Raw genomic sequence first — 27,110 nt, 5'->3', positions numbered from 1 at the left:
GTTTTCTTTTTGAAACTCAAGGTGATTCATTAGAGAACTGTTTAGTTCTCAGCGATACAACAAAGTCAGGTCGATCATCTGCCCACACGCTATGATACCCAAATGTTATGCTGCACATTGGAATATTAAAACTGAAGGTAAGAAGTGGGAAAGGGTATCAACACGATGAAAACCATGTAGAAATAGAAAGGAAGAAAATTATCTGCTGAATTGAATTACACTGCATATTGGAATATAAAAACTAAACAGCAATCTCCCATTACAAGTCCAAATTTAAAATGTATCGCCTATCATGGATTACATAGATTCTGCAGGCAGCAACCAGAAGGGCGGCCGCGGCGGCAACGTGAAACCCATGTCCCTGAATGGCCGTTGCACCTGCTGAGTCCCGTCCTGGAGGTCGAACACATGAAGGAAATTCTCAGCGGTGGCCAAGTGATTCAGGAAATACACACAATTTCCTTTCAGGCCGCCATAAGCGGAGCAGGAGGCCCCAAAGTTGGAGATCCCGATCCTGTCTCCCCCAAGAAGGAACACACGATCATCCCCAATCCTATCCACCTCACACCACGCCGGCTTCGAGAAGTCCATCCTGTACACCCTGACCTCGGCGACCTCATGGAAGTTCTCGCCGTCGAAGAAGACGACGACGAGGAAGAGCTCGCCGGCCGACTCGACGAGGTAGGTGGAGGCCATGGGCATGTGAGACGGCAGCTCGACCATGTCGACATCAATGCCGCCGAGTTCTGCCACCGTCGACGACGACGACGACGACTCGGGGTTACTATCAAACTCGATCACCCCCAGATCGTGCGCTGATATCTCGAAGTAAACCTTGCCGCCGACGGCGGCCATGCCGTGACACTTTTTTTTTTTTGAACGAAGTCGGGAGGGAAGACCCCTACCTGAATTTTGATTAAAAGGAGCCAGAGGCTCAAAGTTAAAAAGCGTCTGAAACAGGCAAAAGTGAAAATAATTACAAGGCAGGACAGAGCAAACACAAGAAAGCAAAGGAGAAAGAAAAAAAAAGTTGGTATTTAATCACGCCAATCTTCAATCCAGTGGTCAACCGCCTGTTTTTCATTGTTCTTCAAACGGCAGGACCATAGCTTTAACGTTCCACGGCATTGTCTCGCGACCACGACTGGATGAATATTGTGATCGTCGAACACCTTCCGATTTCTAGCTATCCAGATATTCCACGGGATCGCGATCAATACCAAATCCCAGGCATTCTTCTTATCAGGCAAACAAGAAATCTTCCCAATCGTGAATAGATCGCTCATCTTCTGAAAATTAGACACATTCAGACCAAGCAATTGAAAAATTGTAGCCGACCTGGGGCATAGCACAGCAAGATGCAGCGCCGATTCGCTTGTGCTGCAACCGAACGGACATTCATCCGAAGCAAGAATTTGCTGCTTCATAAGTACCGATCTGACTTTAATTCTGCCCTTAACCCATAACCAAGCAAAGATTTTATTTTTATTAGGAGCAGAGCATTTCCAGATTGCAGCACAAGCTTGATCAAGGACGCCCCCAAAGTTTGAAAGGTGATACAAACTCCGCACAGAGAAGGATTTCGATCGATTCATTTTGCACACTCTTTTGTCAGCAACACCCTCCATCGGCTCCCATCCTGCAATAATCTGAGTTAGAACAGAGAGCTCCGCGCCTGTCCTGTCCGAAGTAAGGTGACGGTGAGAAATATCCCAATAGACATTCCGATAACAGTCAGCAACCGAAATGTTTTTCCTAACAGCATGTGAGAAGATTGCTGGGAACATGTCAGCAAAGGGAGCATCCCTCAACCAACAATCCTTCCAGAAAGAAGTAGACTCTCCATCCCCTGGAACCACCATAGTGAGTTGGCGATATGACTCAACAAAAGAGCTGATCTTGTTCCATATCGCCAAGTGAGTTGGCACTTGGCGATGTTCTTCTCCCGGGGGACGCCGCCGGCGAGAAACATGGTGAGGCTGTAGCTGTAGCTGTCCCACTTCCTCTCCCCGATCTTGCACGCCCACATCTGGCTCTCGTCGAGATCAAAGACCACGACGGAGCAGCCGGATGCCGCGCCGGGCGTGTCGGAGAGCAGGCACTTGCAGTGTTCTGGGAACTCCTCCCCCTTCAATGGCGGCAACTCGATCCTGTGGCCGTCCTGGGGGCGCCATAGGAAGGTTTCCAGGGAGGCTGGGTGTAGAGCGAGGATCCAGCCCTGTGGGGTTTCGAGGCACCGGTGGTCTCGCAGCTCGGCGATGTTCGCCGTAGTTAGGGATTGGGTGGAGATGCTGTACTGCGTCTGGGAAGAGTCGTGGCTAAGGGTTCCGAGGTCGTGCACGAGCACCGGCAATGGCGAGACGACTGATCCGCCGCCGTCCATCTTGATCGTCCGGCACGACCGATCGATCTACCGTAGTACAAGATAGCGGTTGTCTGTCTGGAATCTTGTTCTTCCCTGATAGAATCGACTAGCTAAGCGAGCTGGTTTGCCTTATATGTAGGCGGGTCGACGGGATCTACTGCAGCTGCCCTGCCCTGCCAGATCTGTTTGCTCTATATATGTAGCTGGTTTGCCTTGTCTGTTTGCTCTCGTCTCGTAATTGACGGAACGAACTGGAACCCGGCACGAATTTCATGCCCTGTTGTCGTGCCGCTACCGGACCGGATGCGTATTGGTTGACGTCAACAATCCCTAAACATTTCAACACAAACTTTTCAACACATCCCTAAACATTTGATTTGCGGGTTCTAGAGGATATAGATTGACGCCAACAAGTACATACAGGAAACATCACTATAGTACTCCTAAAGTTGATGACCATAGATTGTGCTTCTAAATGGGAATAAAATAACCATGTTATGTTGTCTCTCAAGGAGCACGCACTCCTTCCTCAAGGAACGGCTTCGAACAAGTTGGAGCAGCACTGCTGTTGGATGGAGTTAGAAGGCTGAGCGCCCTTTTGGGTCTGACGAGGAATGGGTGAAGTGGCTTGACCTTTTCCTCCTCAGGGTATTCCATGTGAAGCCGCCTGCCTGATGCAGACCACTGGTGGTAACTTCGTCGTCACCATCATCTTCGTTCTCGTCCCTGCTGTAGGAAGAAACTCCAGCTCTTCCTTTATCTGGTGTCCAGGTTGGGTTGCTTGAACCGTCGGCACTGACTTCCACAGATTTTAGCCTTTTCGTCCTCTCCTGTATATCGACTTCTTGTATGTCGGATATATAAGCACTCCGCTTTGCTCTTGGAGTCATCTTTGGATTGTCTTCACTTCCATCCTCAGGTTTCATCCATGGATCAACAAAAGAGTCTGAATAGATAACTTCCTTCCTACGTCTCTTGGTATTTATCACAGGATTCTTAGCTTCTTCTGCGAGGAGCTTCTCAGCTAAGGTTTCATTATTAGCAAACACCCATTCTGGAACCTCGGTTCCCTGCATGAGCCTGGATTTATAGTTTTCTCGCCGCCGCCTCTCTTCATCCATCTTCTCAAACAACCAGAACTCATCCTCAGTCCGAGCAGCCAGGCGATTTATCTCACGCTCACTAGGGATATCAGTTCCAAGTGTGCTAGTCCCTCTCTTCAAGATCTCTTGTAGCAATGCTCGCCTGTCCTGTGCTGCACAAGAGAATAACATGGTATTTTGTGAGATCCAAATTCAAATACATCCACAGGCAAAAAAAAAAAAAGAGCTGCAGGGAAAGTACAGCCAGCAATTGCATACAAACCTGTGGATGTTGTGTTGAATAACCCAGCCTGGATAACTTTTGCATCAATACCCATCTTTTGTTTTGCACGGTCCAAGATCTCTTCTTCAATTGACCCAACGCTAACAAGAACAAATACACGCACTTCATTTTTCTGTCCTATACGATGAGCACGGTCTTCAGCCTGCTGGTCCATCTGAGGGTTCCAATCACTATCAAAAATAATAACAGTGTCTGCTGTCTGCAAGTTCAATCCAAGGCCTCCAGCCCGTGTGCTAAGAAGAAAAATGAAGTATTCTGAGTCCTTTTTATTAAAATCTGCCAATAATTTCCCCCGTTCTTCAGTTTTTGTGGATCCATCAAGCCTCATGTACTTGAAACTGTGCATTTGCAAATATACTTCTAGAACGTTAAGCAATTTTGTCATCTGAGAAAAGAGGAGGACCCTGTGACCAGCTTTACGCAGTTTTGGAAGAAGCCTGTCAAGCAATTCAAACTTCCCTGATGCTCTAACAATTTCCTCCCGCTGATACATGTTATAATTCTCAACAAATAGGTAAGGATGATTGCAACACTTCCTTAGCTGCATTGATAGGTTTTGCAAGGCCTTCGATTTGAGCCCTGCACAACACACATATATAACAATTGAGAGTGCTGTTTTTCAAGGAAAAAAAATAATGAAAACGAAGATGCAATAAAGGCAGGAATCCCTTGTGACTAAATGGTGGACACACATGGTTGAGTCACCAAGCACCCGGTTAGAATCCTATCTTCCACTTAAAAATATAGTAGTATATAGCTGGGGCTCTTTCCACCCATCGGTTTATTATTTTTTTCTTGAACATGCAATGCAGGCACAAGGACGAGACTACATATTGAATATGCCACCAAAATAAAATGAACCAAGTTTGCATCAACATTTTAGCAAAAGTTTGTACATTTATGCACTTTTCCATCCACCAAGAATCAGTCAAAACATTTAACTTTATTCGGTCAGAAGTACTTCCGATATGAGGGAAAGGATTGGTACTACAACTTACCGGATCCAAGGGCAACCCTTCCCTTGCTTGTGACTTGCTCATAGTATGCTTTTTGCCAAGCAGAAAAGTCACACTTCAGTATTACTTGTGTTTTCGAAGGGAGATACTTTTCCACTTCATCTTTCTTTCTCCTGAGCAAAAATGGACGCAAAACCTGCACACGAACCAAGAGTGCGATAAACAAATATAGAATTCCCAAATGTCATAAATAGACAGTGTCTCAAGTGTCACACTGCTTTGCATGCTGCAAACACAATAATTGGCTCCATTGGACCAAAAAGGCGTGCATGCCAAGTGGATGTACAGATATCAACATTCAAGCTCGTTAAAATCACTGAATGACTAGGGGCGAATAGGGCAGCATTACTCACTTGATGCAAACGATGTATGATCAATAGCTGTTCCTCGTCGTTAAGGCTAACATCACATGCAAAAGGTGCATTAAACCATTCCTCAAAATTCCCAGATGAGTTAAAAATATTAGGTAGAATGAAGTTAAGCAACGACCACAGCTCTTGTAGGCTATTTTGGATTGGAGTACCAGTCAAAAGTAGTCTGCGGCGGATCAGATATCTACAGAAAGTATCAGCAATCTATACATCAGATTTTTCAACGATCCAGACAAATTAAACACTTCAATCATTAAGGACGAACAAAAAGGTTAACAGCAATAGCTAAAAGGATGAAGAAACAATGAGCTTCTACAAGAAATTGAAATAATGTGAGTAGGCAAAGTAGCCATGAAGCTAACAGATAATGAAATATAATGGAAAAATAGGTATCTTGATCATATCAATTACATTCTCAAAAGTTCCACCCTTACAAAAAAAAAGGTGAAATTTATTGGCATGATTGAAGTGTGATGACAGTATGATGGTTTTGTCCCAAGTCAAATTTATTCCCAGATGAGTCAAAAATATTAGGTGAAAAATAGGTATAGAGAATTGCACTTTATCAATTATCACATGCAAACAATGACAATAGTTACAGTATGCAAGGAAAAATAGTATGTACGGACAAAATCCGGATGTTTGGCCAGATGCCATCAAGCTTCTTTCTACAGTTAACCGTGTCACTCCCTTTGCTCAACGTAGAAGGATAAAAGCTGGTAGCCAGAGGAAATATAACTGATCTTCCATTTTAGACTGACCAAACATTGTTTTGTTTGTGTTCATGTACAAAAATCATAAACAAAAAATATATATATCCTTTCCATGTTATAAGGCGTATGGTTTTGTCCAAAGTCAAAGTTTCATAGTTTGACCACATTAATTGATAAAATTATCAGCATCCATAATACCAGATAAATGCATTATGAAATATATTTCATGGTTGATCTATCAGTACTGGTTTGGTATTGTAGATGTTGATATCTTTTCCTATAAACTTGATCAAACTTTAAAAAGATTGACTTAGGACAATAACCAGATGCATTATACGGAGTAATATGGAAAGGAGGGAGTACTATACAGAAAAACCATGGTCTATTAACTTTTGTTCAGTACACATGGAATCATGGATATATTTTTTTCACAAATTTGTCTACAAGTACATGAATTAACATGTTATATAGTACCATGAATTTTCAGAAATTGAAGTTTACAATTGTGCTAATTCACGAATAGGTTCAGGTTCATGAGTTATGTAGCTGGGAAAGGGATCCCTGGATGTTTTACTTCAAATACAGAACTGAACATGAAGATGACAAAAACAACTTATCAGGCAACAAAAGGTCAAATACTCTACCAACCCCATATTTTTCAGGTATCATCATCATTCTATAATCAATGAAATGTTGAGAAAAAAATAAACCCTCCAAATTATTCTTTGAGGAATGTGATAACTTGGCAAGATAGATTGTTTGGATGACTGGCCGGAGGCCAAGACAGTGGAAACTAGGTTGTACCCTTGATCTGGAAAGAAGAGTACCAAAGATTTGGATAGAGAAACTAGAGGGGTAAGGATTAGCAATTGGAAGACTGGAGGCTTATTTCTTGCTTCCTCGAAAGAGTGCAGGCCCTGCCTTTTATAGGGCAGACTGGACATGAGCTACAACTCAAACAGGTACATTACTCTTTCTCAAACAAGACTTCATCTCTAATAGACTCAAACTCTATCTTCTTCCTACCATGGCTACTCCACAACAGATACTTGCTAGTTTTATATGCCAGTGAGTCACGAAGGAATTACTGCCCACCAGAGCCATCCACCGATAGAAGTTGCCAATGATCACATACCAGAACTCCAGAAGTTTCATTACAGTAAAAAAAAGTAACTCAAGACCAAAGTGTGTACCCGGAAACTAGTGTGCGAGCAAGAGCACATTCATGATTTTTCAAACGATGTCCTTCATCAACTATCAAATAATTCCAGTGAACCTTCTTCAGAAACTTCTTATCTTTTAGTATCAAGTCATAGTGTGTGAGCAAAACATTAAATTGACCCCCAAAATTTGTCTCCCTTAGAGATTTCCTCTCATCTGGACGACCGTCATACAGAATTGTACCAATGCTGCAAACCACAAGCATGTTGGATTTAGGTTACTTTAATTCATTGTAGGACAGAAAGTATGCACAGAAATTTTGATCATGCAAATTTCAGTGAAACAGTACCTCGGAGCCCATTGTTTGAATTCATTAGACCAATTTGGTAGTACTGCTTTTGGAGCTACTATTAAGTGTGGCCCTGGGACCTCCTTCTTTTCCAATAGATAAGCGATCAAAGCTATAGTCTGAATTGTTTTCCCCAGACCCATTTCATCAGCCAGAATACCATTCAAATTATTGTTGAATAAAGAGAGCATCCATTGGAGGCCTTCTATTTGATATGGTCTTAGTTCCCCGCCTACAAGAGCTGACGGTTGCTCTGTCACCTGTAAATTCAAAAGAGCAGAAAGAAACATTAGTTGCCCCCAAGTTGCAGAGAATTAGTAATTGTACCAAGTCACGAGTAAAATTCGAAACTAAAACCAGGTATAAACCAGCATCAATTAATGCAAAATAAGCTTCATTTAGCAAAATCTGCACGTTACATGAGAATAAGGCTCAGCAGCTGGTCCTACAGAATCAAGGATTCACGTAGAATTTATTTAAATAAGCATGTATCTAGTAATACAGCTCCCACACTGTCTCTTGTACAATAATACTATCTACCATCATCAGGGATTCAAGGGAAGCATAACATTAGTGCAGCCAGAAAAGTTAGCATACAGATTTATATCATCAAAATCATAATCGCCTTGCTACAAATAACAAATTAGTAATATATATGGCTGAAGACTGAAGCTTTGGTCTACCTTCTCTTCAATGGAATGGACAGTAGAATCAAGCCTACGGCCAGCATTAAATTTACTATTATCTGCAGGACCATGAGTATCTGCATCATCGTCTGAAGGAGACTCCCCAGGGAATTCATCAGATTCTGAGTCTTTTGACACTTCAGGCCGACTAACATGCTCAGCATCTTTTTGACGCTGTACAGCTTTCCCAATTCCTTCAAGAAGCTCATTTGTCTTATCAAGGAGCATTTTCAGGCGTTCATTCTTGCTCTCCTCAACCATCCGCATATAAGCTTCTTGATCACCTGCTTTCAAAACTTGCAATCTACTTTTTTCAAGCCGAGTGATACGTTGGCGTGCCCGAACATGCCATGCCTGCATTTAGTAAACTAACAAATCAAAAAGGGGTATAGACAAGAATAAATGCATAGTCTGACCTGGGAAATGTAAATGTAATACACTAGAAAAATGTAACCATGTTCTAAAAATGTAGCAAAGGAGGCGATAAGCATCTTCTCATAGGGCTCTATAACCATCCACACGGAAAGTATGATCTCTCTCGAGCATTACAGCATGCACGATACACCCCATCATCCATATAAAACATTTCATTTCTGTTCTAATGATTTCATACATGCTACTGAAACCTTCACCCTTCATGATTGCAGGCAGCATAAAAATACTATTCAGCGAAATGTCATACGATTGCAAGCAGCATAAAAAATGTTATTCAGAGGCATGGCATAGTTTAGTGAGGCAAGACGATTTGAGATAGCCACTAGATACATGATAAACTTTAGAGCTCCGCTAAAAAGCATTTAGCTGCAAGGGAGGCAGACATGTTTCAACTCAACGTCATGAAATAAATGAGTATTAGCGGATACTAGTTTTCAAAACAAAGGATAACAAGTATGGTGAGCTAAAGGTCCCACACAAGACACAAAATAAGATGGAAATGTATCACACCATACCAGAACACCATCATTACGTTGCTTTCTTCGTTTGTAAGTAGCAGATGTTTGCAACTGATATTCCCTAGCAGCGTTAAGAATTTCTGCAAAAAATTTCCTCTTCCTGTTCTCGGCCTGGTTCTTTTCCTCCTCCTCAAGTTTTGAGATCCTCTGAAGTTCACAAATACCAAAAATGAAAAATCATGATTTCAGCTGTATACAAATTATTAAATCTCATTGCCAAAAATACATGTGATACAAGACCTCGGCAAATCTCTTTTTGCGATGAATATCATCACTATCCATTGAAAAACCATCCCCTATTCCATACATGGCAAAAGGATATCGTATCCGCATCATGCCCCAGTCATACAATTGTCTCTCAGGATATGCACACTTCTTCTGTAACCAGTATTCAGCACAGATATCGGACCGCACTTTCTTCTGTAACTCTAGTAACTGCATAAGTATACAATCAATCAGTGATCATCGATGCGGTAACTCACTGCCTGTATTATATTTCTAAAAATGGACCTACAAATGCCTAATGCTCGCCAAGATTCAGTTCATATGTAATTCTTAAATCAAAATGGTGTTTACGAAATACAAAAGAAGATAGCTAAAATAATCCGCAGTTGATAGTTCATACTACTGCGTCTAGTCCAAATCATAGTTACCTGATTCGCTATTCGCTCGATTCCGATTCGCGGTTCGCAATTCGCTACAACATACGAATCGGGTTCGCCAGGGGTTACACATCTCCGATTCATGGGTTTGTGAACCCAATGTTTCTAGATCCAGATGCAAGTGTAGGGTTCGCCAGCAAAGGAGCCAAAGAAGATCCCAGATCAATAAAACAAAGGGAAGATAGAAACAGAGAAGATGTGTTGGTTGGCCCAGCCCAAACAAGCCCATTACCCGCTCCCAGCTTTTCTCCAGATCGAGCTCCCCTCTGCCCTAAAGCCGCCGCCGCCGCCGCATCCCAGCTTGCTCCGCTGGCTCCTCTCCTTCTAGCTCTCCTCTATCGCAAGACGCAGCCGCCTCCCAGATTTCCCTCGCCCGGCATTCCCATCCTGCTCATGCTCCAGGTAGATGGAGGGGAGGAACCTATCATCCGCATGTGACCGCACAGCGCACGGGGGAAACTGCTGATGCTTGACGGTGACGGATCGTCTTTACCAGAAAAGCTGCTGATGCATGACGATGATAGGCTGGCCGACATGTACCCGTCACCGTAGCTGCCCTCACATGGTTGGTCCTATGCACCAGGAAGAGATTCGGTTTTTGGGTTCGGTTTGAGATCGTAGAATCAGGGTGCAGACTCCAAGATTTGGAGCGATTTCGAACCCAGATTGGTCGATCAGGATCTGAAGCTCGTTCCAGCAAATCTGGTAACTATTTCCTAATTACTTATTTTTTTACAAACAAGATATAGCGCGCAACTACTTGCCATCTTACACTACTAATTCCTAAAATGGGTTTGTTAAGTATTAAAAGCTATAGATGTCCTCTGTACCAAACTACTCAATTATTTGAAAGATTTGTGTGCCTTGATCAACAAGGAAATTCACATTAGAAGATAGCATGGACCCCTATGTGTCTGTGTTTGAGCATATCATGTGAGAACAAAATTTGGCAATTGGGGTGCCCATAAAATTGGCATCCAATCTGTTTGCTTCCAAAATAATTGGCAGCCAGCATATCTTTACCAAATTTTGGCATTGCCAACATGTGGGTCTTGTAATTGCTAGCAAACCAATCATTACTATTTCCTCCCAAAATTAGCAAATGTTAACATTGCCAAAACACGGGTTTGCGAACATATTGCCTTCGCAAGTTGAGGCTATCCAAGCATGTCAATAATGTTTGAAGTTGTTCAATAAAATAATGGGATAAGGCTGTGATATACAACCAACATATTTCAGCTTGTAACATGCATCTAGAAAATGATAAAAGGCCACAGTGTAAGCAACTAAGCATATATAACACAGAACAAAGCAATGCCTGGAAAGTAACCATTGGTTCCAAAGACATCCATTTACCTTTAGCCCATACAATTCAAGCAAACACTTCATTTGCAAATCTTCACCCCTAGTAGATGGTAAACCTGGCACATAACAAAAAAAAAAGATAACCAGTGGTGTAACGTAACTGATTAAACAACTAAACAAATTTTAGAGAAGCTGATCACTACTCTAAAATGCAGCACCCAAAGCACTTGCGAGTACATATAAATTGTGTTTAAGACATGCTTATTTGGCAAGAAATAGAAAGCATCCCATTTGTGCAAGCAATACATGCAATCTGGAGCTCAGTAGCACCGATACAGCTGGCTCAGCCATATCCACGTGCTGGATTGTCCAGATACGCATATCCCCGAGTATCCAAAAATTTCTGATTTAAAATATATAAAAAATTAAAGGATACACTACGATACGGCATGGGACACAGGAGCCCATTAGGCCAAGTTTTGCAAGCCTAACTTGTACGCAGGCAAGCACACACTCTCACGCACTGGACGTACTCGCAACAACACCCAGTTTGCATCTTTAAAAAAAAAGAAGGTGAATTGCAGAGCCAACTTTTTTTATAACCCAAACTTAGCAAAGCTCCAAAGTGAAAACAAAAGGAGAAGGTGTAGAACCAAGACCAGACAAATGACCTTTATAATGCTATATACGGAAGGCCAGAATAACTCTCAGGAGATACAAAAGATATAAACACAATATATAGTAAAGCTAAAAGCTTACAGCAATATGACTTTCTACAGAAAATGGAACAAACAGAAACAATCAGGTAACAAGACATTGAAGTAGTTCATGTATAACCTTCGAGTTCAGCTAACCGATGCTGGATGGAGGTATTGAAGCGTTCTTCTTTTAGAGCATTCAATTTTGAGCAAGACATGTGCGTCATTTGGTTCGTAAATATAGCATCTTCAAACTCTTGAATCAAGGCGCCCTCCTGTAAGGTAGAAGATTTACTCAGTGAAAATGCAGAGGAAGAGGGCAGTGGAAATAGTATTGGCAAGCACTAAACCTCGTTGGAAAAACAAAGATAGAATTCTATCTCTGCCAGTTCTACTACTATTTCTCTTCAACCATCCAAAAACACATTTTTTTTCTATTTAATCACTCTTTTATTATTATGGTTTTCTCTTTTACCATTGCCATGCGGTCCAAGCCATACAACCACCAAGAAAAATAAATAGATACTTCATTACAGCCTCAAGAAATGCAAGACAATCAAGGAAAAAAATCACAGATCACTTTACATAAACTTCAATTTTCACAAAGTTATGAACTAGGAAGAAGTAGTAGTGCACGCAGAAGTTTATGGAGATTAAAAAAATCCTCATTCTGAAATATGGTGAAATTTTCACAGTATACATGAAACTCTCTGGATCATCTTGTTCCTTTTTTCATTTCGTACGAACTTCCTATGATTTTCTGGTACTTCCGGTGGTTTTTTAGCTTGCTCCAATATCCTAGAAATTTTCTTGATGCCGTCAAACGGTGACCAGGTGGCAATGGAAAAAGGGAGGACATACGAAATGAATAGTTGCAAAAAAGAGAAGCATTTTTTTTTCTGCAGAAAAAAGATCAGGGTTGCAAAAGGAGAAAATTCTCAAAACAGGGCAGGAGTACCTCAGCCCAATTATCACTAGCAAATACTATACAAATAGTACATTACTAATGACAATCCCATGAGCAAACAACTTGAACATACAAATCAAGGCAAGCACACACTCTCACGCACTGGACATACTCGCACGCTGGCTGAGCTCGTGTTTTTCTTTTCCTCACCTCGCCATTGGTGGGTGCAGTGCTCGTATTAAATATTTATAAATTGTGGTGGTTCGCGGTTTCTTAGCACTTTCTTATTAATGAAAATGGTGCACCCCTGGCGCATTCAGAAGAAGAAGAAAAAACAATATGTCTCACTTCTCCATCCAATTCTCAGGTAAAGCACCCCTTGTTATTGGCCAAAATTGTAGCTGTTTCCAATGCAACAGTTCCATGAAGGCATGCACACAACAAAAACAGAACAACCCAAGGGAGAAACTGGCCTGTTTCAGACCTAGCTCACATGTCACATCCATGACAAAAAAAAACTCACAATGGTGCTTATTATGGCGCATATACACAAATTGTTCCACCTGGCAAAGATTTTTTTTCTCATGGAAGACCTAGATAAATACTGCATTTTAAAGCGAAGCTATTCGTTTATGATTCCACCGCACCACCAAAAAAACTAGCATTCAAACAAAAATACAACACCTAATCACCAAATATCTTTCGCGGAAAAAATCACCAAATATCCCTCAAGCCCACTAGCCAGTATATCCTAGCGCCACCCTTGAAGCACCAGAATAATAAGGTGAATCTGTCCTAACCATTCCATCATGCGAACCTAGAGCGTAACCAGCCACAGAGACATTTACTAAGTCACATGAGTCACCATCTTCCCCTGGAAAAAAACAACGAAAATTAACACTCCCAATTGCACACCCAAGCATCTGTTCCAAGTGGAACCCCCGATCCCCAGTATTAATCACGCTCAGACTCCAACAATTATTGGGAAACCCTAGCTAAATCTCGCCGATCCCACAAACCCTAAGCAAATCCCGCAACAGACCAAAACCCCATCCATCACAGCACTAATCGAGCCATTCCAGAGCATCCAACCGAAGCGGAGGGGAAGCGGCACACAGACTGAAGAATTCCCCACCTCCACTGTGCCGCCGGCGCCCGAAGGTCCCCCCTCGCCGCCTCCATCCGCGACCACCGCCAGCTCCTGGCCCCCTCCCTCCTCATCCTCCTCACCCTCCCCCGCGTCCGCGTCTTTGGCGCCGTGGTAGATATCCGAGACGGCGCGCAGCACGGCGGGGGGAAGCGGGAGGTTGCGCGACAGCAGGTTGAGCGCGCCGATGAGCGTCCTGGCCTGCTCCGCGTCGTCGCCTCCACCGCCGCCGCCGCCGCCGGTGTCCTCCGCCGCGGGGGCCGGGGGAGCAGGAGGAGGAGGAGGAGGCGCCGCGTCCACGGACGCCGCCATGGCTAGGGTTTCCGCCACGCGCCGCCTCACGGAGGGGGCGGCGAGGCGAGGATTGGCGGACGGACCACCGGTTCAAATCGGAGCGCGGCAACGATACGCGGCCGCTCTCGCGCTTTGGGTTTACGAACCGGGGGCGCGTGTTTTTCTTTTCACTTTGTCAGATGGGAATTTGGGAGAGAGCTCGTTCCTTCTTCGGCTTCGATGGATCGGGGAAGGCCGAGGCTGCAGTGTGTGTCAGCCAGGGCGCCGAGGCTCCTGTGGTGGGGAATTCTAGGTTTTCTTTTTCCTTCGCCCCTTCTTTGGATTCCGTCTGGATAATATCGATGGGTTGGGTTGGACCGGGTCGGGCATGGGCTGGGCCAGGGATCGTGTTTGTGGTGGGATGTTCCTGGGCCTGAGACGTGTACGGCAGGGCTGACAAAATGGGCCGACGCTCCTGTCCGTGCGTAGTGAACCCTTTTTGGTTTTGGGCTCTAGACGTTCCTATGCAATGGACGGAAGCCCCTTGGGCTATTTCACCGCAGAAATTTGGAGGGTTCACTTTTTAGGATTAAATAAATGCTATAGACATTCAGTTAAAAAAATGCTATATATAAATTTCTCCAGAGGTACATTTGCGCTTTTAGAAAATTTTCATCTATTCCCGTCTCTTGGAAATAAATTACAATCATGTAAGAATCAAGTGGACATACATTGAAATCATGTATTTTTCTTATTCATGTGCTTTTTCGATGGACCAAATAAGCTCCTTTTTTTATTAGAACATCAGCACTGGGTTACCCATGAGGCTTCTCACCCCCATGTTTGGAGTCGTTGACTTCATTGATCCGGACATTCCTAGCCATTGGATGCAATGGGCAGTCCTATGGCTGCTATCCCCAAATAAATTTAAATTGAACATTGCCAAAATATATACTCTAATTGGACATTTAGTTCTTTAATTGTAACATCTTACTTATTATTCTTATTCTTTGCAACTTATCTTTTTATACCACGAGGAACCCAAACCATTTTCGCGGTTAAACAATCAAGAGTAGAGTTGAATCCATGATAACCATGCATTAGTTGCATATTTTAATCTTCCAATAACACCCTACTAAATTATTCCCTAGTGGTACAGCTTATCCATTCATATTACAAGGAAGCAAACCATCTGGCGTTCGACCTAATTAAACAGCTCACGATCTAAGTTGTATCCCTAGTAAGCGTGTATTAATGTATATTATTGTCTAATAACACCGTACCAAATATTCCTTACACCACCTTTTTATATTAGCATAATTTCATAAACCTAAACTACATCTCATTCGCGAGTCATGACGAATTGTTTGCTAGTGTTATGTGAATCTCTCGTGTTGTATTGATCTGGAAGATTCAGGATTAGTGTTTAACTTCCCATGTCAATTACTCAATGTATAGTAAAGTGTCAAGTCAACGGCTCGCATGGAAATTAATACATTTTGTTAGCAATAGGGCACAACATTTTGAACACAAGAATTTTCTTGTATTACAAACAAACAAAAGTATCTCTACATACAGAAGTGGTGGCTATTTGAAACCCATCCAAATGTTGGTTCATAATGATCAAATCCAAGAGATGAGGAAAAAGTCCCAACCTTTCCCTCTAATCCAATTATGAAAAACAAACATAAAAAGGTTATCTAATTGATTTTCAATCATGTTCAAAAAATAACACTTGAAACTTAGAATTTGTCCTAGTGGCAATTATGGTGGTCATAGTGTACTTCCTAATAGACATTCTAAGCTCACAAATTTCCTAAAAAAACTTATTTAATTAGCTTGACGTGGTTACATACTAAAAAAGTGAAATGCAGGCATACAAATTTGTTTCACGCAAAGTTGTGTGCATATGACAATTGATAACATCGAGTTATCTCTTGTATATCTCGAGACTGGTTATTACGGGGCGAATCTCGTGAATATATTTTGCAAATTACATGTCATTTTTTCTAATAAGAAATAACTATACGAAAAATGCCATCTTTCATCCTAAAGTAACAAAGGATTCCTCTCAATTTTACCATTTGTCATGTTACAATGATCCTCTTTTTAATGTATCATTAGTCATCTAGCTGCTTGGATATCCCTTTGTTGTTACAACAGATAACACCTTTAAGCACCAGATCATCGGGAATGTAGTACTCCGATCAGGATAACGAATGATACATAACAACAAATGACGGTTCATGTAAGTAATAGAAAGAGCTAATACGCAAAGGAGGAACAAGCGAGGAAGTAATACATTTTTTTACGAAGTAGCGAAATGAACGTTCTAGGTAATATGATGATATGTGAAGCCTTCGAGAGAAGGTGGTCCATATGTACGTAATTCATGGCTAAACTAAAGCGGAATCAGCAAATGAACCATGCATCATATTTCCACATTATATCATCGTTCCACGATAAATCTATGGTCACTCATCAAATAAAATCAGCATAAATTGGATATCTGAAAGCATTCCTAGCTAGTACCATGCGATGCAAGTCGATCGTCAAAAATCTCCGCTTAGCTTAAGATGTAATCTTTACGTTCATTCGAATACCACCCAAGCTTATAATAATCTAATACACGGATGTTTCCATTGCCAGATTGTCCATTGGATCCAGATGGCAAAGTCATTGGTGTTTCCATACCGTACCCTTCTTTCTCCCATGTTGCTACGATGCTACTACAACTCAAATGTATATGTTTTTGTGGTCATGTACAAAAATAATCTTCTTCAACAATATACGAATAGCTTTTGAGTGTTGCTATTCATACGATAGTTTGGGGTATATTTTAGTGCGATCCAACAAATCACATTAGAATCCACAAACCGTGGACCACGAGAAGGATAATTAGTTGACATCGTCGCACTAGAATCATGACTAGATCGTCGTGCATTGACCCCACGTGATTAGTCGTGCTCTACCAAATTTGCATGGCCATCTTGGTGCATTCTTCGTCCTCACTGATATCCTTTCATAGTCAAGCACACTTCCGCCATCTTGCACCACCTCACCTCTCTCATCGACTACCGCAACATGAAAGCCTTCCTTATTCCTTGCCATACACTTCAAAGGATCGCAGATCAATGACCCAAAAACTATATGTCATCCTAGCACCATGTGATGCAGGTCATCAAGAAGTGTAGATATGCCCATGAATTTCACTGAATCTAGCATGCGATCATCGACGTCAAAACAAGTCCAAACATACATTACCTTCCCTCGAATGCCACCCAAACCTAGTTACCTACTACATTAATATCTCCACCACAACTGGCTAACTCATCATGCCAAAGAGTATTGTATCAGTAGTCTTATTTCTTCTTACCTTTCCAACGTATAAATCTACTCATAGTCTCGCCGAACAATGACTACAACCTAGGTATTGTACATCTAGTGACCACGGCCAACAATAGGGGCCTCATGCACGCAAATGGTATCAAACATGAAAGCAACGAGGCCGTCTCACGATTGCACGCATAGTAACATTTTCGAAAAGGCTTTCACAAAACATCCATTCATTCATCTTCTTCTGCTTCCTCGCCACCATCACCGTCTCAAACTCGGGCTTTTTGCCCCTATTTCACCGACAACCGTCGCCGACCATCCAGTCCCCCCATCTCACACCACCTGTATCAATCTCTACGGCCTCCGCCGTGGTCACCACCGCCGCCGCCGATTCCGGAGTGTCCTAGAACCTACACACCCCCAAAAACCTCCCTTCCTCCTTGCGCATATTCAGGAAAGGAGAAAACCGTTTCTTTTTTCTCTTGACACCCCGAAAAGGAGGTAACCTTTGCGTTGTGAAACGTACCCATCAGAAAAGGCAACCAGTTATAAAGCCAGCCAGGCAGCCAGCCCAGACGTACGGTGGCGCCCACTCACTGAACTGGCGGCCGTGGCTCCACCATTTATAACCCTCCCTCCCTCCCTCCGTTGTGTCCTCGCTCCCCTCTGCGCTGTAGTAGATGACGAAGCCTCCATTTGACTCCCCGCGACACCCACATGCCGTCCGCCCCCGGTCACCGACAGCCGGGCTCCACCGTATTAACCCCTTCCCACCACCACCCGGACCCCACGGCCTCGGAGGGTTCCCCTTCACCCCCGCTGTCGTCGTCTCCTCCGCGTCCATCGCGAATCCCAGTAGTAGTAGTACCCCCTTCCTCTTCTTCTCTCCCTCCTCTCTCTAGCTCCACTCTCTCTTCTTCTCCTCAGTCGTCCCCGCCTGCTGCTTCTCGGATCCCGGGGCTGCGGCGGCTGTGCCTGCGTCGGCGGCGCGGCTGCGAGTTGGGGCGGAGGGTGGGGGAGAAGCTAGGGTTTAGGCGGATGGGGACGGCGGGGAAGGGGGCGTGGGTGGTGCCCGCGCCGGCGTACAGGGAGGTGGAGGGATGGGAGGGCGCCGGGGACGACGCGCCGGGGTACCGCTGCGGGCACTCGCTCACCTTCATCGCGCCAACGAAGGGACACGGCCCGCGCCTCATCCTCTTCGGCGGCGCCACGGCCATCGAGGCCGGCGCCTCCTCCGGCCTCCCAGGGATCAGTTCGGTGCCCCCTCCCTCTCTCGCTCCCCCGCGTATGCTTGAGCATTTTTTTTTCTCCCTCCGTCCGTTTCGTATGGTGTGTGCTCGTTTTCGGTCGGGGCGTTCTAATGGCGTGTGCTTTTTTTTGGGTCTGGACTGCAGGGCTTGCCGGGGTGACGAACTCGGTGCACTCGTACGATGTGGAGAAGCGGAGGTGGACCAGGTGAGGCCGCCGCCGCCCCAACTTAGATTTCGCCCCTGCTGCTTCCTTTGAGGGCGGAAATTCATCTCGATTTGGAGTCCTCCTCTACTTTGGAGCTTTTCCAAGGCCGATATTGTAGATGCTGTCTATTTATGGGTTGTACAAGTGTCTTGTTTGGGTTAAACGTGGTGAACCCTCTATATTGTGTTTCAGGCAACTCACAATTGTTTAGGATTGTATGTTTTCCGTACAGTCGGTTACTCTGCCTGACATTGTCCGTTAAGCTATCGGTACGGCTTCATAAGGTTTAATTAAATTCTATGGGGCTGCAGGATGCATCCAGCTGGAGATCCTCCGTCACCGAGGGCTGCGCATTCTGCAGCTGCTGTGGGCACGATGGTTGTTTTCCAGGTATGAGGATCTTTGTATTTCAATTTGGCGCCACCTGACTTTTAGTTCAGCTATGAGTGGTGTAATGTTTGTGTAGGGCGGGATTGGACCAGCGGGGCATTCGACGGACGATCTCTATGTGCTTGACTTGACAAACGACAAGTTTAAATGGCACAGGTAAACACAAGCATACTTTCTTGTTTGGTTGTGGCTGCGCTTTCTTTTTTTTAAGGGTTGATCATTGGATGGGGATGTGATGCTTCCATTTCTGCCGTTCGATGCAGGGTCGTTGTTCAAGGGGCTGGTCCTGGTCCTCGCTACGGTCATTGCATGGATCTGGTAGCTCAGCGTTACCTTGTGTCAGTCTCGGGAAATGATGGTTAGCTCTTAGATGCAAAATTTACTGAATTGTATATGTGCAATAAATACTACCCCCTCCGATCCTATCCTTGTCGTGGTTTTAGATCAAATTTGTACTAAATCTACGACAAGAATTTAGGATCGGAGGAATATTACTTTATGATGTCTTACTATTTTATGGAAAGCTGTTTTATTTTGACTGGCAACATTTTTATTGGGCTTGTCAAATCACACATCTTTTGGTACAGGAAAGCGGGTCTTATCGGATGCTTGGGCTTTAGACACGGCGCAGAAACCATACAAGTGGCAGAAACTGAACCCTGAAGGCGACAGACCTTCGGCGAGAATGTAAGTCGATCCATGCACTTCAGAGAGTTGGAGAATCAATTCACTATTCACTGTGGCGTACTCGCATATATATTACTTTTTTGCTATTTTATTTTATTCTAAAACATGTGGGCCTTCTGCCACTTAGTCTGAAGTCAGTTTGGTAGTCGACTGGGCCACTACCATGGGGTTAATAATTCTTATGGCCTGAGCCCTGAGGAGGATTTCAGGTTGTAGGTTTGGTGGATTGTGGATGAGGTTGATAACCTTGCCAATGATCAGATGTTGGCACCTTGTGTGCCAACTAGAGAGAAGGGCAGAAGAGAACTTATTTGTCTCTTGTTCTAACAAGCAAACATAGCTCTCTATTACAGAGGATAGAGATGCCTTGCAATCAGTCTCGAGTTTCAAGGTACTCCTGAATTCCTGGTACGATGAGGTAGACCTACCTAAGGGTGTACCTTCTATTTACAAGGTATCCTGTTAGTTTTAAAAATAAATACCTCAATGAAGCCCGTGGAAGACTTGGCCGCCAAGCCTAGGCGCTGAAGCTGCCTTTGGGGACACGGTGACGGTAATTAACCTGTCCTATGGAAGAATTGGGTGCGAAGCCTAGGTGACGCAGCTGCCGTGGGGGCACGGCAACAGTAATTAAAGCTGTCCCCACACAAGGAAGCCTTCTATTTTTTGAGGCTCGATACTTAACTACAACGCTGATCTCCCTCTAAACAAACAGCATGGCACTTACAGAGGAAAGTTACAGTTGCACTAAATAGGGCCTATACAAAATGTAGCACCTAAATGCCACAAGCTTTAAATGTGATAATAAATGGCACTTACGAATTGCGATCTCTTAGGCACTGCAACTAACTTCCTTGAAATTCAACCGTTTGTATTAATGAGCAACTGTCTTACTTCCAGTTGGTTTTGAATCACAATAGGTATGCTACTGCCAGTGCACGCTCCGATGGAATGCTTTTACTTTGTGGTGGAAGGGATGCTTCTGGAACGGTACAATCTCTGCTTTTATCACCGCTAACAAATTTACCATATATGTTACTCCCTCCGTTCCATAATTCTTGTCGAAATCTTACATGTATCTAGACACTTTTTAGGAATAGATACATCCATTTTTTAGCAAATTTGAGACAAGAATTATGGAACAGAGTAATATCTTTTATTGTTTAGCTCTGGTATTCTTACGTGAGATAATCATGTGCATATATATTGGTAAAACTGAAGATCACTGGTAAAGCTTTATGTAATACTCTCACACAATTTTGAAATCACCCTTTCATTGGTTAGTGATGAATTTATATCCCTAGGATGCCCCTAAACATTTACAAGTTACAATTCATGCAATTGTGGAACCACTCCACAATGATCTCTTTTCAAAGTTGGAGGGGGGAATCATTTATAAGGTAATTTATTAATGTTGCAAAGAAGTAAAATTAGAGAAATAACATGGTAAGGGACTTTGATTGCTAAATGACACTGACCACTGTTTGTTATGGAAAAAACCAGTCATGCTAGTAGAATGATGTTTTTCTGTCCTTGCCTTGGAATGGGCACAATATAGCCACACAATGTTAACATGCATTGTTCGCTTGTGGTACTGCAATGCATCAAGGCAGCGGGCCCTAAATGCTACGATTAGGAAGGCTTTATCTTTTCAATCAGGTTATCTTATTTTGTAAGCATATGATTAGTTACGTAGAATAATAACCAATAAGGATTAGGAACATTAGTTATCTGGAATATCGATTAGTTTTGAAAACAAGGTTAACTTCTCTATCACTCCGCCCGCTGTATAAGGATGAGCAACTGCAAGCATCCGATTCAAGTAGGGAAAAATGTATTGGAAGTACTCTCTCTCTCTCTCTCCAGTCTCTTTGCGTGTTGCTACTATTTACAGGATTTTGCTTTTTCTGTATATTGAGATTGATTTGATGTACAATCATTTGCAGCCACTCTCTGATGCTTATGGACTACTAATGCATACCAATGGCCAGTGGGAGTGGACCCTAGCTCCAGGGATATCTCCTTCCGCAAGATATCAACATGCAGCCGTAAGTTAGTTAGGAAGTGCAATTGCTCAGTTTATTTTGGTGTTGATGAAGAATCATTGCCAGCTGATATGGATAATTCTCTTCTGACAGAATTCATCGATCTTAACAATCGCGTGTTCTTGAAAATGTTAGCATATTGCTGTGATTTATGCAAGTATATTAGTTTGCCCATCTTCTTCTGATTGTCTCAAGTTTGTAGGTCTTCGTTGGTGCTCGGTTGCATGTTACTGGAGGTGTCCTTAAAGGAGGGAGAGCTATTGAAGGAGAGGGTGCAATCGCAGGTGAGTGTACATTCCTTTTACTCCCATTACATTCAGATACGTCTATTTACTCTCTTAGACTCATTATGCCAACACTTTCTGAAGTTCTGGACACTGCTGCTGGAGTTTGGCTGGATAGAAATGGCATCGTGACCTCTCGCACGTTGAAGTCTTCCAACGAGCATGATGCTTCTTCAGATCTACTTCGTCGTTGTCGTCATGCAGCTGCTTCTGTTGGTTCTCAGATATACATTTATGGTGGTCTTAGGGGAGGTAACTAATATTCGATTTCATTGCTGTGCTTTTTTTTGTCGTTGTCGTTTTTCTTTTTAGGAAACACATGATCGATGTAGTTATATTTACCTTTTGCCACTAGATAGCATTATCGCGTTGATGTTTGTTTTTTAATTGACTAGATTTGTCACCATATGTTACTGTAGACAGATAAACATACATAAAATGTCAGGTAACTACAGAAGTTCGAATATTTATCTGAACTACTTCAGCATTATCGTACCAAGATCCTAATATTAGGCAATGATAGGATCTCATATGTATAGCACGTACATGATAACTTTTAACAGATTGGTTGAGCAGATGAGCAAATATCTTAGTACTTATTTCTCTTAGTTTGTAACTTTGTATTGTTACATTTTTGTGCCGGATTGAATTATTCCAACTGAATTTGTGATGATAGATGTATCATCAAATTTGTGCAGCTGAAATCTCACGCGTGTTCTTGTTTGAACAGATATCCTCCTTGACGATTTTCTTATTGCTGAGAATGCACCTTTCCAATCGGAAACTGATAGAGTCCCAAGGTCAGAAAATCAAAATAGAAATCATAATTATAGTTCTCACTCTCCGTCCTTCCAGCAATATACAAATAACAGTCATGAGACAGCTTCTGGCTTCAGGTTTCTTACTCGTCTTCTTTAGTGTTTGTAGAGTTCTTGTGTTTTGTTGTGAAAGCTAAATAATTTGCCCATGAATTTCAGCACGGAGAAGAAGTCAATTGACATGTTGACAGAGGCCTCAGCTGCCGAAGCTGAAGCTGTCAGTGCTGTGTGGCGAGCTGCAAAGGAAGCATCTGCAGCATCTTCAGAAGACAGTCTTTCGGAGGGAATAGGGTCTGAGTCCCCTCTGAGTGAAACTTCACCAATGGCGGATGATTTAGATGATGGAGGCTCCCTGGAACCAGATGTGAAATTGCATTCTAGAGCGGTATGTGTTTGGATGAATTTTCTCCCCATTTGCTTTCTTAAACTGAATAACGACAAAAAACATCCACACATAATCAATAACGGTGAAAATGAATCCTTTCGTTACCATTTTGCTTTTGAGAAATCCAAATGAAATTCTCAAATTGTTTTGAAGTTTATCACTCTACTTGCAAAATATGGTAGGGTGCTTGAGTAATTTTGTGAACAGAACTTGCTTCAATTAGACTTTTTTTTGCGGGTTGCTTCAATTAGACTTTGAGTAGGAATTTACCTCGAAGAGAAATTAATTCAACACTGTATGTTGGTGATATGTCCTCTATAATCTACTAAGATTCTGTAATCTCTGCTAATGTGCTCTTCTAATTTCCTATACTGATTGCCGCGTGGGACTTTTTTTCTTCAACCTTATACTGTAGAAATATCTTGCATGGGTGTCTTGTCTTACCTAACGTTTTATGTGTGATTTTTATTAGTTGGCAAATGCCGCTGTTTTATGTCATTTAAGCTCTGTGTTTTGTCGATTTCAATGAAGTTACTGCAGTTTAATGACCCTGAATTCCTGATCTTCTATCTTGAAGGTTGTAGTTGCTAAAGAAGCAGTAGGAGATTTAGGATGTTTAGTCCGACAGCTTTCACTAGATCAATTTGAGAATGAAAGCAGAAGAATGCATCCCAACAATGAACAATCATATCAATCGAGGAGAGCACTAAATAGACAAAGGTCTCCACAAGGTTTGCATAAGAAGGTATGGTCCCTTCTTTAATTTCTCCAACTTTGTAGGAGCTATTTTCCTTACGCGCTTTTGTTGCAGGTCATTTCGCTCTTACTTAGGCCAAGGAATTGGAATGCTCCTGCTGATAGAACCTTTTTTCTGGATTCGTATGAAGTTGGCGAGCTATGCTATGCTGCTGAGCAGATCTTTATGCAGGAACCAACTGTTTTACAACTAAAAGCACCAGTTAAAGTATTTGGTGATCTTCATGGGCAGTTTGGCGACCTAATGCGCCTTTTTGATGAATATGGTTATCCATCTACTGCTGGTGACATAACGTAAGTTGCTCCTGAAAGCACAGTTGAAACTAGACTCTCAAGTTTTGAGAGAATCTATTTTTTGTATACTTCATCTTCATGTTCTACTTTAGATTTTCAAGTCGTGTTCTTTTCTTTATGTAACACTCTTGCTTTTATTTTTAATCAGCTATATTGACTATCTCTTCTTGGGAGACTATGTTGACCGAGGTCAGCACAGCTTGGAAACAATAACGCTGCTTCTTGCTCTTAAAGTGAGTAATGGTTTCTGGTACAAAAGTTCTTTGCTGCTGTTAAAACACCTCTCTGAAAGCTAGTTCTGAGCCACTGGAAACAAATTTTGCAGATAGAATACCCTGAAAATATCCACTTGATTAGAGGAAATCATGAGGCTGCTGACATCAACGCCCTTTTCGGCTTCCGCCTGGAATGCATTGAGAGAATGGTACAGTTATCATGGTGCTGCATATATTGTTCTGAATTGAAATATTGGACACATGAGTTGACTTAACTCTTTGTGTAGGGTGAAAGTGACGGTATATGGGCTTGGACTAGATTCAATCAACTGTTTAATTATCTCCCGCTGGCTGCCATGATAGAGAAGAAAATAATCTGTATGCATGGCGGCATCGGAAGGTCAATAAACAGTGTGGAGCAAATTGAGAAAATTGAAAGGCCTATCACCATGGATGTCGGATCTATAATCCTCATGGACCTTTTATGGTATTTGGTTGCCATGTTTTCTTTTCCTTTTGCTCTTCTTTTTCTATTTAGTCCATATCATGATTAATTAATACTTTCTACTTGTGTAAATGCAGGTCTGATCCTACAGAGAACGATAGTGTAGAGGGTTTGAGACCGAATGCACGAGGGCCTGGCTTAGTAACATTTGGGGTATGATTTAATGATGCTTCAGTTACTATAGGATACTTCATATTTGTTTTTCAGTTTGTGTAGTGTCAAACATTTCAGATAAAATATTAGCCATTCTGTCTTAATATTACTTTTTGCCAACTTCCAGCCTGATCGAGTGACAGAATTCTGTAAGCGAAACAAATTGCAATTAATCATAAGAGCTCATGAATGTGTTATGGATGGCTTTGAACGCTTTGCCCATGGACAGTTGATCACTTTGTTCTCAGCAACTAATTATTGTGGTATGTATCCTCTTGCTAATGTTATTATCTGTGCAACATAATCTTTCTAAGATCATGCATGTACCAGGGACTGCAAACAATGCTGGCGCCATACTTGTGGTGGGGAGGGGACTAGTTATTGTCCCAAAGTTAATTCATCCACTTCCACCACCTATTAATTCTCCCGAGTCCTCCCCTGAGCGTGCCATGGACGCCACATGGATGCAGGTCGGCATGAGTTTTTTTTACTATTTTCATTTCTCTAATGGGGCAAAGCATGGATCAACTTCATTTTTTCGTACTATGAAAGTTCATAAATTGTCACAACGCACAAGTCCTGTTATTCTTCTCTCAAGTTAACTCACAATGGCGGTGAAATTCTAATCATATGCAGGAACTTAACATACAACGGCCACCTACACCAACCAGAGGACGGCCGCATTCTGCCAGTGACAGGAACTCTCTTGCTTACATATGATACATAGCCGAACCACCTCCATCTTCTTGACCCTGTATGTTTGTCGTCAGAATTTTTTTCTCAGCTGCAAGGTACATACATTATACCTCATGACAGAAAACCAATAGAAGATCGTGGGGCTCCCAAATTGTCGAGATATTCCTGGTAGTTCAGTTTATTGTGACTCATCAATGTTCAGTGCCGTTGATCTAACCTCAGCTCCTCATTAGAAGCTACATACATAACAGTTCTGGTCATAGCTGAAGTTGCATTGCTCCCTGTGGTTGTGCTTCATTACTCAAAGGGGGCCAGTGGAATGCCGTCAGATAATATTTGGAAAGCAGGAGCATGTGTACCCATGTAACTTGTCGCGGATTGCCTGTAACTGTAGTGCTGTACATGGCTAGATTGTTCATCCTCAGTGCTTGTAATGTTTGTTTTTCATACCGTGTTTGTCGCAGTGTAGGACGCTGCTTTGCATAGCGCAGTTATACATACAGGTTAAAGTTACCGAGGTAGACTGGCCGGAGCGTGATGCTTGTAAGTGGAATTGTGTAGTGATTGATTAAATTTATTGTTATAGGCATGTGCTCAATAGATTAAAGTCGTTTTAGTTACTGCTTGGTTGGTAATACCTCCGATCCTAAATTGTTGACGAAATGTTACATGTATCTTGACGTTTTTAAGAATAGATACATCTATATTTGGACAAACTTGAGCGGAGGGAGTATTTGGTTTGGAGCGTAGGTTTGTTTTTGCACCTCTGCAGATTATATCAGGAATATCATAGGAAAATGTTTTAAGTCCAGAATGAAAAAAAAACCGGAATTCCCCATTGCTAAAACGTGGGCGAATGATTGTATTCAATCACTTTTTTACAGCGGTGTTTCTGTCATTTGTTATTTTGATGTTTTCCTAGTTTTATATTTTTTTTTAGTTTTGTAGTCGTTGCAACTGTACGTTTAATAGTGTGGCATTAAGGGAGAAACCCTGTAGACCATATTTGGAAGAAGCGTGAGAATTTATAGTTTTGTCCTAGTCAAACTATTTAAACTTTGATCAAACTTTTATTAAATCCATCGTGATACGTATTTTC

At 42.5% G+C, this 27,110-nt stretch overlaps 2 protein-coding genes across 4 annotated transcripts; one reads left to right on the top strand and one right to left on the bottom strand.

Moving 5' to 3' along the window:
* Positions 1-2,715: 2,715 nt before the first annotated feature.
* On the bottom strand, positions 2,716-14,291 carry LOC100843552 (probable ATP-dependent DNA helicase CHR12). The gene is made up of 12 exons (XM_010233426.3): positions 13,708-14,291; positions 11,805-11,940; positions 11,019-11,083; positions 9,241-9,435; positions 8,998-9,147; positions 8,045-8,401; positions 7,362-7,621; positions 7,045-7,260; positions 5,121-5,322; positions 4,750-4,903; positions 3,731-4,330; positions 2,716-3,620 (listed from the first exon to the last, which is right to left on the bottom strand). Exons 1-12 carry the CDS (start codon positions 14,029-14,031, stop codon positions 2,944-2,946), a joined length of 3,336 nt encoding a protein of 1,111 aa, XP_010231728.1. The 5' UTR covers positions 14,032-14,291; the 3' UTR covers positions 2,716-2,943.
* Positions 14,292-18,086: 3,795 nt separating this feature from the next.
* On the top strand, positions 18,087-26,631 carry LOC100833690 (serine/threonine-protein phosphatase BSL1 homolog). Of its 3 annotated transcripts, none has more exons than XM_010233425.3 (21): positions 18,087-18,613; positions 18,723-18,783; positions 19,095-19,173; positions 19,250-19,329; positions 19,437-19,531; positions 19,761-19,860; positions 20,781-20,850; positions 21,807-21,908; positions 22,108-22,189; positions 22,274-22,441; positions 22,920-22,989; positions 23,167-23,392; positions 23,970-24,137; positions 24,204-24,442; positions 24,591-24,675; positions 24,768-24,866; positions 24,945-25,144; positions 25,240-25,315; positions 25,443-25,578; positions 25,646-25,785; positions 25,952-26,631. In XM_010233425.3, exons 1-21 carry the CDS (start codon positions 18,367-18,369, stop codon positions 26,033-26,035), a joined length of 2,607 nt encoding a protein of 868 aa, XP_010231727.1. In that variant the 5' UTR covers positions 18,087-18,366; the 3' UTR covers positions 26,036-26,631. The 3 variants fall into 3 exon arrangements, with proteins under 3 accessions (XP_010231727.1, XP_010231726.1, XP_003568959.1); XM_010233424.3 differs by having other exon boundaries at positions 18,090-18,613; positions 22,920-23,085; XM_003568911.4 differs by having other exon boundaries at positions 18,094-18,580; positions 22,920-23,085.
* Positions 26,632-27,110: the final 479 nt, after the last annotated feature.

This window comes from Brachypodium distachyon, chromosome 2, assembly GCF_000005505.3.
Source record: "Brachypodium distachyon strain Bd21 chromosome 2, Brachypodium_distachyon_v3.0, whole genome shotgun sequence".
NCBI classification, from domain to species: Eukaryota; Viridiplantae; Streptophyta; class Magnoliopsida; order Poales; family Poaceae; genus Brachypodium; species Brachypodium distachyon.
This window is presented reverse-complemented; position numbering and strand designations above follow the sequence as displayed.